The following is a 12,769-nucleotide window of genomic DNA, read 5'->3' on the forward strand; positions in this document are numbered from 1 at the left end:
GCTTGATATTTTCTTAACAGAGGAACTGCATTAAAAATCCTTTTAAATGGACTGAAAAGATAATGAGCACCGTAGAACTCAAGGGAAGAAAACTGCTGCATGTTTGCATAATTAACTGTGGATGTGCGGCATCTAAGCTTTGCACACTCATGCACAAAAACATCTTTTTGCATTATTTCCACTGATTTTAATTCTTGTGCAGCTTTATGTTCATCTTTTTATATTTTTTCATGCATTGGCCTATCAGACATCCTTAACTATTAAACTCTGTTAATAATCAAGCATTGTTCTTTAGTCCTCCCTTTTTTCCATCTGAGCCCCTCACTCTATCAAGCTGATGTCCTCTTTGCTCTGCCAAAGCTTGATGAGCACCGTTGCTGGACTGCATCCAGACTGTGGAGCGTTCCCATCAGTAACGACTCTGACAGCTTCCATATCTGCTTCTAACCAGTGTGAAGAGTCCGGACCTGTCGCTTGCAGTGGTGTTTTCTCCCGTGACTGACTAAAAAAAAGAAGTTGTATTGTAATGACAAGTGGAACCACAGCTACTGACAGAACGCAAATCTGTGAAGGGAATAAAGAAGTTAAAGAAAGCACAGCAAGCTGTGAGTCAGAGGGGGCCGATGTCATGTTGTTAGCACTCCTCTGTAGCTCAGATTAACTTGTCATTTTCACCAACATGTTCACAGCAGCAATAAATGGACCTCATGTAGAATTAACATGACTAAAACATAGACAGGTAAAGCCTGGGGTTAATAAAATAACAGTTCTGTATTCTCCACTGAATCCACCATGGCCTGTTATTTCTTCCTGCTTCCCTGTGACTCTTCATATATCCTTTACACTATTTTGATAATTCTTCATAAGTCTAACATTTGTATTCCATCCGTCAATATGTCCATCCATCCATCTTCTGCTGCTTGTCTGGATCCAGGGGCAGCAGTCTTTCCCTTTCAGCAAACCCAGTCCAACTATTCCCTGTCTCGCCTGGGCGCCCAGGGTCAGCTCTGGGTCTTTCTCCCTTCAAGACATGCTTTCAGCACCCCACCTGAGAGGCATCCTAAACAGTTACTCCGCCACCTCCAATTGCTGCTCTCGATGTGGTGGAGAGCTGCTCTACCCGAATGACTGAGCTCCCCAACATATCCACAAGGGAGAGCGCCCAGCCACCTATTGGTGAAGAGTGAGAGCAGGAATGCAGATCCTCCTCTAATTTGGCAGCTTCTCTTTCACACACTCATGAAAATCATTACAAAATGAACATTATGTTGTATTCAGTAAAACCTGAAACTGTTGGAAAGTTGTTACTGAATGTTTACTCAAAGAGGAAGTTGCTGCAGTTCAGAGTCTGTTGTTCATCTCAGCAGCCTATTGGATAAATTTCCATAAACCCCTGTACAGACAGTCATGGTTCATCCATACTGCATGAGAGCACACTTTTCCTCACCATGCCATACAGTTAAACAATATACAAGCAACTCCGCTTGTCCACAGTGGGCAAATTTAACGTACTGGAAACAGAATGGAGCACAACCTCACCTACTTCTGAGGTGCACTGAGAACAACAATAAAATAAAGAACTAAAGATGTTGAACACACAATCATGCATCAGCGGTAATGCTCATATTTGGTGTTTTCAATCTGCTTTATTCCCCCCATATAACCTTTATTAGTTCTAAAGACGGAAGGTAAAAAACGACAGTAGTTACTGAACTGAAAGAGACTGAAGAGCACAGAGCAAAAAGCCTGCTTGTGACTTTTTGTGCCATGAAGCAAGCTGCACACGTGAATGAATGTGTGTGCTTGTGAACCAGCCCTTTGTGCATGTTTGCGTGTCTATGCGAGTCTGTAGCTACCAAGGCAGGCAGCTTGACTTCCCACTGTGATCCTGATTCAAAAAGCTCACCAGAGAGCAAGCAAGAGCCAGAGAGGGCAGGCGATATAGAAAAAGATGGAGAAAATAAAGGGAGACGGAGAAAGGCAAAGAGGACAGGCGAGAGACAGGAGAAAAGAGAGAGACCAATTACCAAGAATCCGAGTGCAGAGGGATAAGAGAGGGAGTGAGAGAGGCTGGCAAACAGGGAGGGAGAGAGAGTTATTTCCTCTGGGTCTTTGAGAGACAGAAGAGAGGAGAGCATGGTCTGTCTGCGTCCGGTCGGTCGTTCAGCTGATTAATTTGTGACAGGAGGGATTTCTGTGCTTCGTGCCTTGAATTGCTTCTCTAATTTATATGGTAATCTTCTTTAAGACTCTAGCAGCATACAAAACCCTTTTATTTCCATCTCTGCTAAGCCTAAAACCTTTTCTAGACTCACTTCACACATATGCATATTCAGAAATTCACACGCGGGTCAAACTCGACACCACGTGGCTGTATGTTGGAGCTGACATGCTTCTTGGTTTGACTTTCCTAATAAGACTTTTCCATTAGTATTCAGAACTGTGGGATATTAGCCCAAATACTTCCTAAACTGTTTGTCTCTCACTAATATCTCACATCAGCCTGATGTGTGAAGTGCTGCTGTAAATAATTTAGAAAGTGGGCAAAGGCTCGGGGCAGCTTTTGTGTGAGGAGACACTTTGCTTTTGGACAGTTTGCAGAGAGGGAAAACAAGTTTTCACAGTTACAGGTAAGCTGGACTGAAACCTCTCCTAATGTCTCCAAGAATTTGTTAGCTGCTTGGAATACTGTTAGAGCTGGGCGATATAAGATTTTTTCATATCACGATATGTTTTTTTCATTTCAGGCGATAACGATATATATCACGATATAAGCCAAATAACTATATTTGTAAGATTTAAATGTGCCGTTGCTCACAAGTAAAATGTGAAATAATCAGCAGCTTGTTTTGATTTAAATATTTATTTCCCATAATAAGTTCAACAGGGCAGATGTACTTAAGGAACATGAGACTTCAGTTTCAGATAAATAAAGGCAAATATTGCAAACTACACAAAAGGTAGCCGCTAAAGCATTTAAGTTTCAATAGAACAAACAAAACAGACCACTAAATTGTCAATTCCACTTAGAAACAAAATAATAATTCTAAAAATAAATCTTAGGTCGTTTTACAGAAGAACAGACAAAATTGACTAACTTTTGTCAATATCAAATAAACTGAGAACTAAAAGGAAATTCTCAATCTCTCCTTGTTGTATAGCTTAGCTTTTCAAACAGTTTTCAAATAAAGATGCTAACAGAACATTCTTTAAATACTAGGTGCACATCCAAGGTGCAACTATATATATATGTATATATATAACTTTAGTCTGACAAAAGCCTACAGGTTGCGGGACAGGAAGACAAGTCTTTCCACTGCTTCAGGCTTTAAAGCGGCCCTGTGGCAAGTCACAATATTACCCCCTGTACTGGTTGCGGCGATGCACAGGTAGCGCTTTGCCAGGCAGCTAACTCTTGGGAAAAAACTCGCTACTCTGTTTTTTGTCAGACTTCAAATAGCCGAAATACCTCCACACTCTCAATCTCTCCGGCACTGGAACCGTCATCTGTGTTGTCTTCAGTAACGTGATCACCCAAGCTCTCGGCTGATTTTTCTTTAGTCGGCACACGCATTTCCTCCATTACCCGGCCGGCACAGCGGCTGGCTGCTTCCCAAACAAATACACATGTGCGGCTTGGCACTTGTGCTGTACGTAACAAGTCACGTGATCTGACGCTGTGGCTGTGATTGGTTCGGCTCTGCGTTACTTAATTTGGATTGGCTGTTCTTTATTTTTTTAAGAGAGGAAGAGAGAGAGATGAGGTCTATCGCAATAGTTTAATTTTTCTATCGAGACAAAGTTATTTCGCAATACATATCGTTATCGTTTTATCGCCCAGCTCTAAATACTGTTATGAAATTGTGTTAGACATCCTCGATAAAATAAGAATGCTGTTAAAAACCTGCTTTCAGATTTGTGAAACAGAAGAAAAAAGGACTTTACTGTATTCCCCCAAATCTAGGTCGAGCCTAAATATCTCACGTGATTGTACCAAATGAAAGATCTACTTGGCACTGTATCATCAAAGCCATCGGCTGAGATTCGTCCACACACTGTGGCTTCTCTTGGTGCTATCAACAATCAGACAGGACAGTAAATACATTGTGGAAAAGAGCCAGAGATTAAACATAACTAATGAGTAGATGCAGAGCGGTAAGAGTGAAGAAGAAACAGTGCATGGGAAGCCCCCAGCAGCCTAGGCTTACTGCAGCATAACTAATGCCTGTTTTCCACTAGTACCTACTCGGCTCGGCTTGACTCAGCAATACTCATTTTATGGGTAAGGTCCTTATAGCAAGGTGGCCTGAAAGCCCTGTGATGTCATTTGGATGCAACACATTCTCCTTTTGGAAACAATATACAAGGTCTTAAATAATCAGGCACCATCTTATTTTAATGACCTTGTAGTACCATATCACCCCATTAGAGCACTTTGCTCTCACACTGCAGGCCTACTTGTTGTTCCTAGAGTATTTAAAAGTAGAATGGGAGGGAGAGCCTTCAGTTTTCAGGCCCCTCTTCTGTGGAACCAGCTTCCAGTTTGGATTCGGGACACAGACACTATCTCTACTTTTAAGATTAGGCTTCAAACTTTCCTTTTTGCTAAAGCAAATAGTTAGGGCTGGACCAGGTGACCCTGAATCCTCCCTTAGTTATGCTGCAATAGGTGTAGGCTGCTGGAGGATTCCCATGATGTATTAAGTATTTCTTCTTCAGTCACCTTTCTCACTCAACATGTGTTAATAGACCTCTCTGCATTGAATCACACTTGTTATAATCTCTGTCTCTCTTCCACAGCATGTCTTTCATCCTGTTTTCCTTCTTTCATCCCAACCGGTCGCAGCAGATGGCCCCGCCCCTCCCTGAGCCTGGTTCTGCCGGAGGTTTCTTCCTGCTAAAAGGGAGTTTTTCTTTCCCACTGTCGCCAAAGTGCTTGCTCATAGGGGGTCATATGATTGTTGGGTTTTTCTCTGTATGTATTATTGTAGGGTCTACCTTACAATATAAAGCGCCTTGAGGTGACTGTTGTTGTGATTTGGCGCTGTGTAAATAAAACTGAATTGAATTGAATCAACGTTCTGCTCTGGATTGTGGTGTCAGCCACCAAGCACAAAAACATCTGCACTTCGTTGTTGGACCACATTGTTGGTTTCTGTGCAGCCATTCACCTCAGGTCTACAAAATGCCAGATTTGATTCTTGTGCAGGAGTCATGACTCATCCAGTGATGTCACTCCCTGGCCAATCAGTGCCATGTAGTCTGTTGATGTCACATTTTCCGCTCAACTCAACTCACTTGGAACCCCGACCGAGCAGGTACTAAAAAGTACCATGTACAACCAGTACCAGCTTTATCAAAAAGGAAAGTTTTCAGCCTAGTCTTAAAAGTAGTCGGGCGTCTGTCCTGAATCCAAACTGGGAGCTGGTTTCAGCGTAGAGGGGCCTGAAAGCTGAAGACTCTGCCTCCCATTGTACTTTAAATTAAGCCAGCAGTCTGACAGCGAAGTGCTCTATTGGGGCGATACGGTACTAGGAGGTCTTAAAATAAAATGTGGCCTGATTATTCAAGACCTTGTATGTCAGGAGAAAAGGCAAGGGCTTAAAGAAATGTTGAGAAAGGTCAACAGTACCACCCTGGAAAGCTCTGAGAATCTCTTAGTGTTAGTTCCAAATACAGGCTGCAGCTTGGAAGGAAGTTCTGATCTGATTTGGTGCAAAGATGCCATTGAACTTTTCTAAAGATTTAGTGTAACACTCTTGTTTGTGAACAACAATTCTGTGAATTGAACAGATATGGATTAGACTTCAGTTTCACACTCTTCCCGTTAATCTAGTCCAAATTTGGCATGGCTAAGTAGTGGTTTCATGTGGTCTAGTACTAGATTAGACAATTACAGGAATCAGACGACAATGAAACGACCCACTTTTGCTGCCAAAATAGCTTTGAACCCATCAGGGCATAGACACATGGGAATGTCCTCTGGTGTCTGGTTCTTTTGGGTCCTCTGGGTCGGAGGACAGTACAACCATGCATTCTATATATGCTCGACCAGACTGGGCTATGTAAGCTTATCAACACCTTGTTTGTCGTGTTCCTCAAGTCAATGCTTAGCATTTTTTCCGTGTGCGAGTGGCACTGTCCTGCTGAGAGGAGGCCGCTGCCAGTGGGAAGGGAACAAAGTTTGTTTAGGTCAGTAAAACTCCATCTGTGGCAAAGATCAACCCGAGGATTCCCAGAGAACTAGATCTTTGTTACTATTTGGTTCATTTGTTAGTGGTATTAATGTCGTCACTGATTTGCTTACACATCCTCACAGACTGACTACGGCAATAAAAGGCATAAATCATAGGACAAATATCCATCTCTTTGCAGCTCCATAGCAAAGATGTTTTCATGAGTACTGGTGCTGGTAAGAGAAATCTATATTTCTCATTTGGCTCATGGACTGGAAACACCCCGCCCCACCCCTGGGAGTTTCTGGCTGTAGATCAGTTTGAAAATTAAGTAACATTCCTTTTCTGGCTCCATCATCTCTCCATCCCTCTCGAGAGGTGTGTGGCCGTCCATGTAAACTCTAATCAGAAAAGAGATTGCCAGGATACAGTAAATGCTGTAAAAAAGAGGCGTTGCTGGTAATCCTTTAATCTATCCAAGTTTACAAATGCTGACCTCCACGTGGATTATAGAACCTCAAATTAGTCCACCCCGAATACGATTTCTATGGAGATATTTGTGTTTACTCACAGAGGATACAATCATGCTGTGGATACAAGTGCAGTACAGATCTTTGCACAGAAGCTCAGTTTGACAAGTCAACAGCACTTGATGAGTACGGGGAAGTAGGCAGGCGGTAAACAATGGTCTCCTCTGTGTGTGTGTGCCTCTGTATTTGTGCTGAAGTGTAAATGGAAACATGCATAATGCGGCATGTTTTGTGTCTTGGACTGCTCTCTGTAAATATAGTCATATCTGTATTGTCCATGTGAAGGAAAATAACGTGTGTGAGGACTATATAGGCACTATAGTACGAAGGAGTACCTGCAGGTAGAAAATCTAAGACTTTTTCTTGAATTACAGTTTTATAGTATTTGGTATATTAGCAACAGGACCTTTATGTCCTTTATGGGCACCCTGACTTCTCTGCAGCTATGCAATGATGCACTGTGTATTCTGACACCTTTCTATGAGAACCAGCATTCACCCTTTCAGTAATTTGAGCATAAGTAGCTCATCTGTTGGATCGGACCACACAGGCCAGCCTTTGCTCAACATGTGAATCTGTGAGCCTTAGCTGCCCATGACTGTGTTGATTAAATTTCAAGCCCTTTCCTCAGGCTGAAATGTCCAGTGCTAGTTGAGGTTCACATAACGTTCTACAAAAATAAGCCTCATTATCTGATAATTTATAGATTTTTGCGCACCGTTTTATTCACTTGGATTCCAAAAAAATGCTTTTTCACAGGGCTGGAGTATTACTGCTGATCTAGTTATACTATCCAAGTACTACATCAGCTGCACTGCAGCCTTAATGCTGCCTTAAATGAGGCACAAGGAAACACATGATAAAGCTCCTCCAGATTCCAATAGGTGCTTTTGTCCAGAAGAAGGATACAAATCTGGTTAGTTCCCAGGAATTATGGTGAGTATTCACTAATGTTGGCAACTTAAAAATACGCTATACGGACAAGTACTGGGCCACTTATAGATTACACCGACAGGAACTGCTCAGCCATTGAAACGCATGTAATAAAGCAGCCAGTTTTTGATCTAAAAGAGGTTTTGGAGCGATCTCGCTCTGTAACTTGTAACTGTTGTCTGGCTTGGTATCTAAGTTGCTATGGTATGGAAGATCTAGGAGGGAAGAGGTTTCACAAATTGACCTGTACTCGATCGTATGGAGCGACCACTTTAATGACCCATTCTTTCATAAATGTTTTAAAAGGCAGGCTGCATGGCTAGGCGTTTGATTTTATACAATGTGACATAAAAAAAAAAGGATTCAAAGATAAAGAGGTGTGGTCCAATACTTTTGTTTAGATAGCGTATGTGCTCGTGTGTTACCTGTGAGCAGCTCTCGGATCTCCACGTCTGTGGTCTTCCGGAGCAGTCGCACTAGAGCAGGTATGCCTCCGCAGTTCTTCAGGGCGATTTTGTTGTCGTCGTTGGCTTTGCCATACACCAGGTTCCTCAGGGCTCCGCAGGCGCTGCGGTGGACGTCAGTCATCCTGTGGTCCAACAAGTCCACCAGCAGCTGGATTCCACCCTGCCGCCGAATCTGAGACCAGAGAGGAGGGATAGATATAAGGTGGTGATTATAATAAAACGAGGGGTGTTTTTATTTAGCCTGAAAGACACTGGAGCATCGTTTACCCCAATCTCCTCACAAAATGTTAACAGGTGAATAGTACTTTTTACCTTGTTAGTACTAAAAGAAACAAACAGGCTATGCTGGTGCTCCTCTCACTGATGCGAGGTTTATTGAAATGCCAGCCACTGCACTTTCTGTCCTATCAGCCCTCCCTGCTTTCCTCTGTCTAGACAAAGAGAAAATGTAGGGCAGACTGGCTCCTCTCCATAAAAACAAAAGCAGTGGAAGAGATTGTGCAGAGATATGGTAGGTGTGCTTGTCTACCAGGACTTTTGTACCGCAGCATTAAGCCTTATTGCACGGCTGTGTTTGAAAATGCCAGAGCCGATCCTGGCTGTTTACAAAATCAGTCACTACATATTTCCAGTAACCTGGGGTGGTTAGGATAATGTAAAGTACTTAATATTGTGTCAAAAAAACTGTGCAATTACAAGTGCATTTTAATAAACCAACACATAACCCCGAATAATACAACCAGCAGCAAAGTGATTGTAGATTTCCCTCTTGTTCTTTTAGATAGAGGGAACAAAAGTATGGAGATCTTTCTTACCAAGGGTGACGTGTAACTTGTCTTTTTGAAGTTATTCAATTGTGTTTTGGTTTTACAGTCATGCAGTGCAAACATTCAAACAACAAAAACCTAAAATGAAAGGCACTAAGAGTATTTGGTAAGAGTACGTGGTTATTATTGTTAGCAACAAAACAGAACAGTTGTGTAATTGAAGTAAACATACATATTAGTATGTATTACTCTACTTTCAAGGACCCTTTGAGACAAGACCAAAGATGAGATGTTTGGTCATAATGCAAAGCGCCACATTTGGCTAAAAACAAACACACAAACACAGAATATCAGCACAAATACCTCATCCCAACTATCAAGCATGGTGGTGTAGGGGTGATGATTTGGGCTTGTTTTGCAGCTGCAGGACCAGGACACGTACCAGTCACTGAGTCAACTATGAACTCCTCTGTATAACAAAGTACTCCAGAGTCAAATTTAGGCCAACTCTGACAGCTAAACTGGGTCTGTCAAGGTTCTGGGTCATTTGACCTGGTATTTGTGGTTTTTGGGCTTTCAGGTGTATGTATTTTCAGTGTATTTAGTCTAGTTCATAGATGCTTTAGAGTCTAACTCCTTCATCAGGGTTCCCATCCTCTTGTGTCGAGCTCATTCACGTGTGTTTTCCCTGTTTACTTATCTCACTTCGTGCTTTATTTTGATAACTGTGCTTTGCTTTTGCTCTGTGATTTAGTTCAGCTGTCTTTATGTTTCCAGTACTTTATAGTTTTCAGTTCCTTTTTGGACTTTTTGTTTCATGCCTTTTTTGTGCATTATCCACCAACAGCCTTAATAAATGGTTCCCTTTTTGTTAATTCCTTCCTGCGTTCTGAGTCTGTGTCCGGATCCACATTCTACAACTCGTGATAGGATCATGCATCAGGACAAAAGAATCTCAGTGTGGAAAAAGCCTGGACCTCAACTTGATTGAACTCCTGGGACCTTAAGAGAGCTGTGCATAAACAGATGTTCATAAATCGTAAGGAACTGAAACGATCTCGTACAGAAGAATGGGACGCAATTACTCGACGATAATGTGAGAGACTGAGAAAGTCATGCAGAAAATGACTGCTAAACATGGTCCTGCAGGGTATCGAATCATGGGGTCCAGAAAGTCCTGTGAAAATTTTCCTTTTCACATGACTGAATGCACTGAAGTACTTGGTTACATTTAGACCCTATAATGTTTTGGTAAGGTTTAGGAAAAAAAAAAAATTAACAAAAACACCCCGTGATTAAAGCACAGGGTGCTACAATAATTCTGCAAGTTGAAAAATGATGCTTAATCGAGTGTTACAATTGAGTGATAGATCAAACTTAGTACTGTCTAAACTCGAGGTTTCACACACAAACACAAAACACATCTTATGTGTAATTTGGGAGATGCCAACAGCTCTGGAATAACAGCAGTATTTGACACCTTGGGAACAGGAACGGGCTGAGATCTCTCTGTCTATTATTTCACCAGTCAGGCATCTTTCTCAAGGGCAAAAACAGCTTGGCCCCTGGGTTGTAGTTTTGGCAGTCCTGCGCTAAATACTACCATACTTCATCAGTCATCTTACACACCCTTGTCTCTCCCTCACTCTATTTTTTAATGCCTGTTGGCTGATTGCTGTTTGAAGAACTTTGTTTGCCCTCGAATCCATTTCCTCCGTGGGGATTAATAAAGTGAACAGAGCTGAACTGAATTGACATTGAGGAGACAGATGAAACTGTTTTCTGCAAGACACTGAGTGGTGATGGCTCCAAAGGACAGGAGGAGCAAGTGTAGGCACGCAGTTATAAGCAAAACTGGGTTAAGTGCTCGTAATGAGGAGTTAATGTCATCTGATGTGGAGCGTGGTGGAGCTCCTGCAGGTGCGCACGACTGGGGCAGAGTTTATTGTGAACAAAGGCATGTCTTCAATCTTCATTTCTTCATGTAATGCATTACACTCAGCAACACCTTCACATATTGCAGTGCAGACACATACTTCATACTGCAGTTCTCTTCATTACTTGCCACAACAAAGAGAACTAGATAATGCCGAGAAAAGCATAAAAGATTCCTATGAAGAAACTGGGCAGATTCACCGCCTTCCAGCTCATCACCATGTGTGATGCTAATCAGGTGTTCTTTATCCTGAATGAAGAACATTGAGAGAAAGCCTTCTTCATCAATTCCAATTAGGGACTAAATAAGTTAACAAATTAACCAGATTTTTCAATGTGTAGATTTTTGTGCTTAAGCCACATAAAACATTTATCATATAAAGTTATTTATTATGTGTCATGATTATGATCTGCGCATTGGTCTCTGGTACCACATAGCTCCACTCCTCCCGCTATGAAAACACACTAGCTAACTCATTCATATTGAAAAGCAAAAAGAGGACTAAGGAGGAAGAAAACAGCAGCTGTAATTCTCATCTTCAGGAGTTCAGCTAAAATTAACCCCCTGCTTGCTTTATCTTTGTTGTTGTGTTAGAGAGCAATGGCACCTGGTACAGTACATACAAATTATACAAGACTTTATTTTTTTTACTCTTGGTTGAACTCACAAGCGCCAACATTAAATTAGTGAGCTCAAAAAAGGCATGTATTTGGATGCAGGTTTACTCCCGAGGAAAAATGAATAAAAAAAAAACGCCGTGCGGGATGCGAGCACAGCCAGACCAGCCCTAAAGCATGATGGGCTTTCAGTTAATTAGATCAATTAGCAAACAGCTGTGGTGGAAAACAGCATCAATAGACATAAATCAGTTACAACAGCAAAATCTCTGTCTAAATACTGGGTAGGCCCCCTTGTGCTGCGAACACAGTGTTATCTGGCTCCACTTTGGACTCTTTGTCATGTTCCTCAAGTCGCTCCTAAGCATCTGCGAACAATGGCGACGGATCCTTTGGGTTTCCGAGCATCAGACCTATTCGGAATGAATAGTTTGATCGTAAGCGTTTACTTTGTTTAGTGTTTTAATCTTCTGGTGTAACAGATGAAGAATATAGGGTGGCCAGAGAGGTCAAACACACTGCGACTTAAGAAAACACCAGCAAACAGAAAAACGCTGGAAAAGCACACAGAACAACTCTCACAGCAGGAGTGTTTTTTTGGGAAACAGTAGCGTGAGGGAATAGCCGTGAAAGTGACTGAAGGTAAAACACGGGAAAGACTGCATTGATTCATGCTTGAAAGAAGCGGAAGATTCTTCTGTGCTGGGAGGGAGAAAAAGATGCAGGTAATGTATGTTTTGATTTGATATTAACCGTGCACTGTTACCTCGTCACTTCCCCAGCTGGTTGCAGTGTGTTTGATCTTTCAGGGCCACCGTAAAAATAGTCAAAAATGATATATATTTGGCTTTAAAGACTCAAAACCTTGTTTTCTCTCATGGTGACCCATGATCAAAGATGATGGTGCTTGGGTGCATTTAGAACAACTCATTTACAAGTGCTAGCATTAAACAGTGACTGTCAGACAATCAGGACACATCAGAGACTTGGGTCTGTCTTAAAAAACTCTAGTGAAAAGCAGGCGTACTTATCTGCTGCTTTGCCGTTTTGTTTTGTTTTCATGCATTCTGCATTCATTTAGTTGTTATTTCTGGGTTGCTTTTAACTGCTTTATTGTTTCATTGATTATCCAGTTTTCACAATTTTATCTAAAATTAGTCACTTCTTATTTTAATTTTTTTTGCAATATATAGTTGTTTTACTTTACTGTGCTCTGTTTAAAATGTTGTGTTGCTGTAGATTGTTTTCAGAAAAAAAGCACTTTGTGGAGGTGCCATGTAAATAAAGACTACTGTTTGTTCCAAAATGTCAATATGTGTAATTTCAGGAAGGCCCGCTGACAA

The 12,769-nt window shown here is 41.6% G+C and overlaps 1 protein-coding gene across 9 annotated transcripts in view; it reads right to left on the bottom strand.

Moving 5' to 3' along the window:
- The window catches only part of ctnnd2b (catenin (cadherin-associated protein), delta 2b), a 198,488-nt gene that overhangs the window by 44,396 nt on the left and 141,323 nt on the right, over positions 1 to 12,769 (bottom strand). For all 9 annotated transcript variants that reach the window (XM_039602850.1, XM_039602849.1, XM_039602843.1 and 6 more), the window contains one exon: positions 8,065 to 8,278. In XM_039602850.1, coding sequence (XP_039458784.1) covers positions 8,065 to 8,278 — 214 coding nt within the window. The remainder of the gene's footprint in view (positions 1 to 8,064; positions 8,279 to 12,769) is intronic.

Source organism: Oreochromis aureus, linkage group 18, assembly GCF_013358895.1.
Source record: "Oreochromis aureus strain Israel breed Guangdong linkage group 18, ZZ_aureus, whole genome shotgun sequence".
Lineage (NCBI taxonomy): Eukaryota > Metazoa > Chordata > Actinopteri > Cichliformes > Cichlidae > Oreochromis > Oreochromis aureus.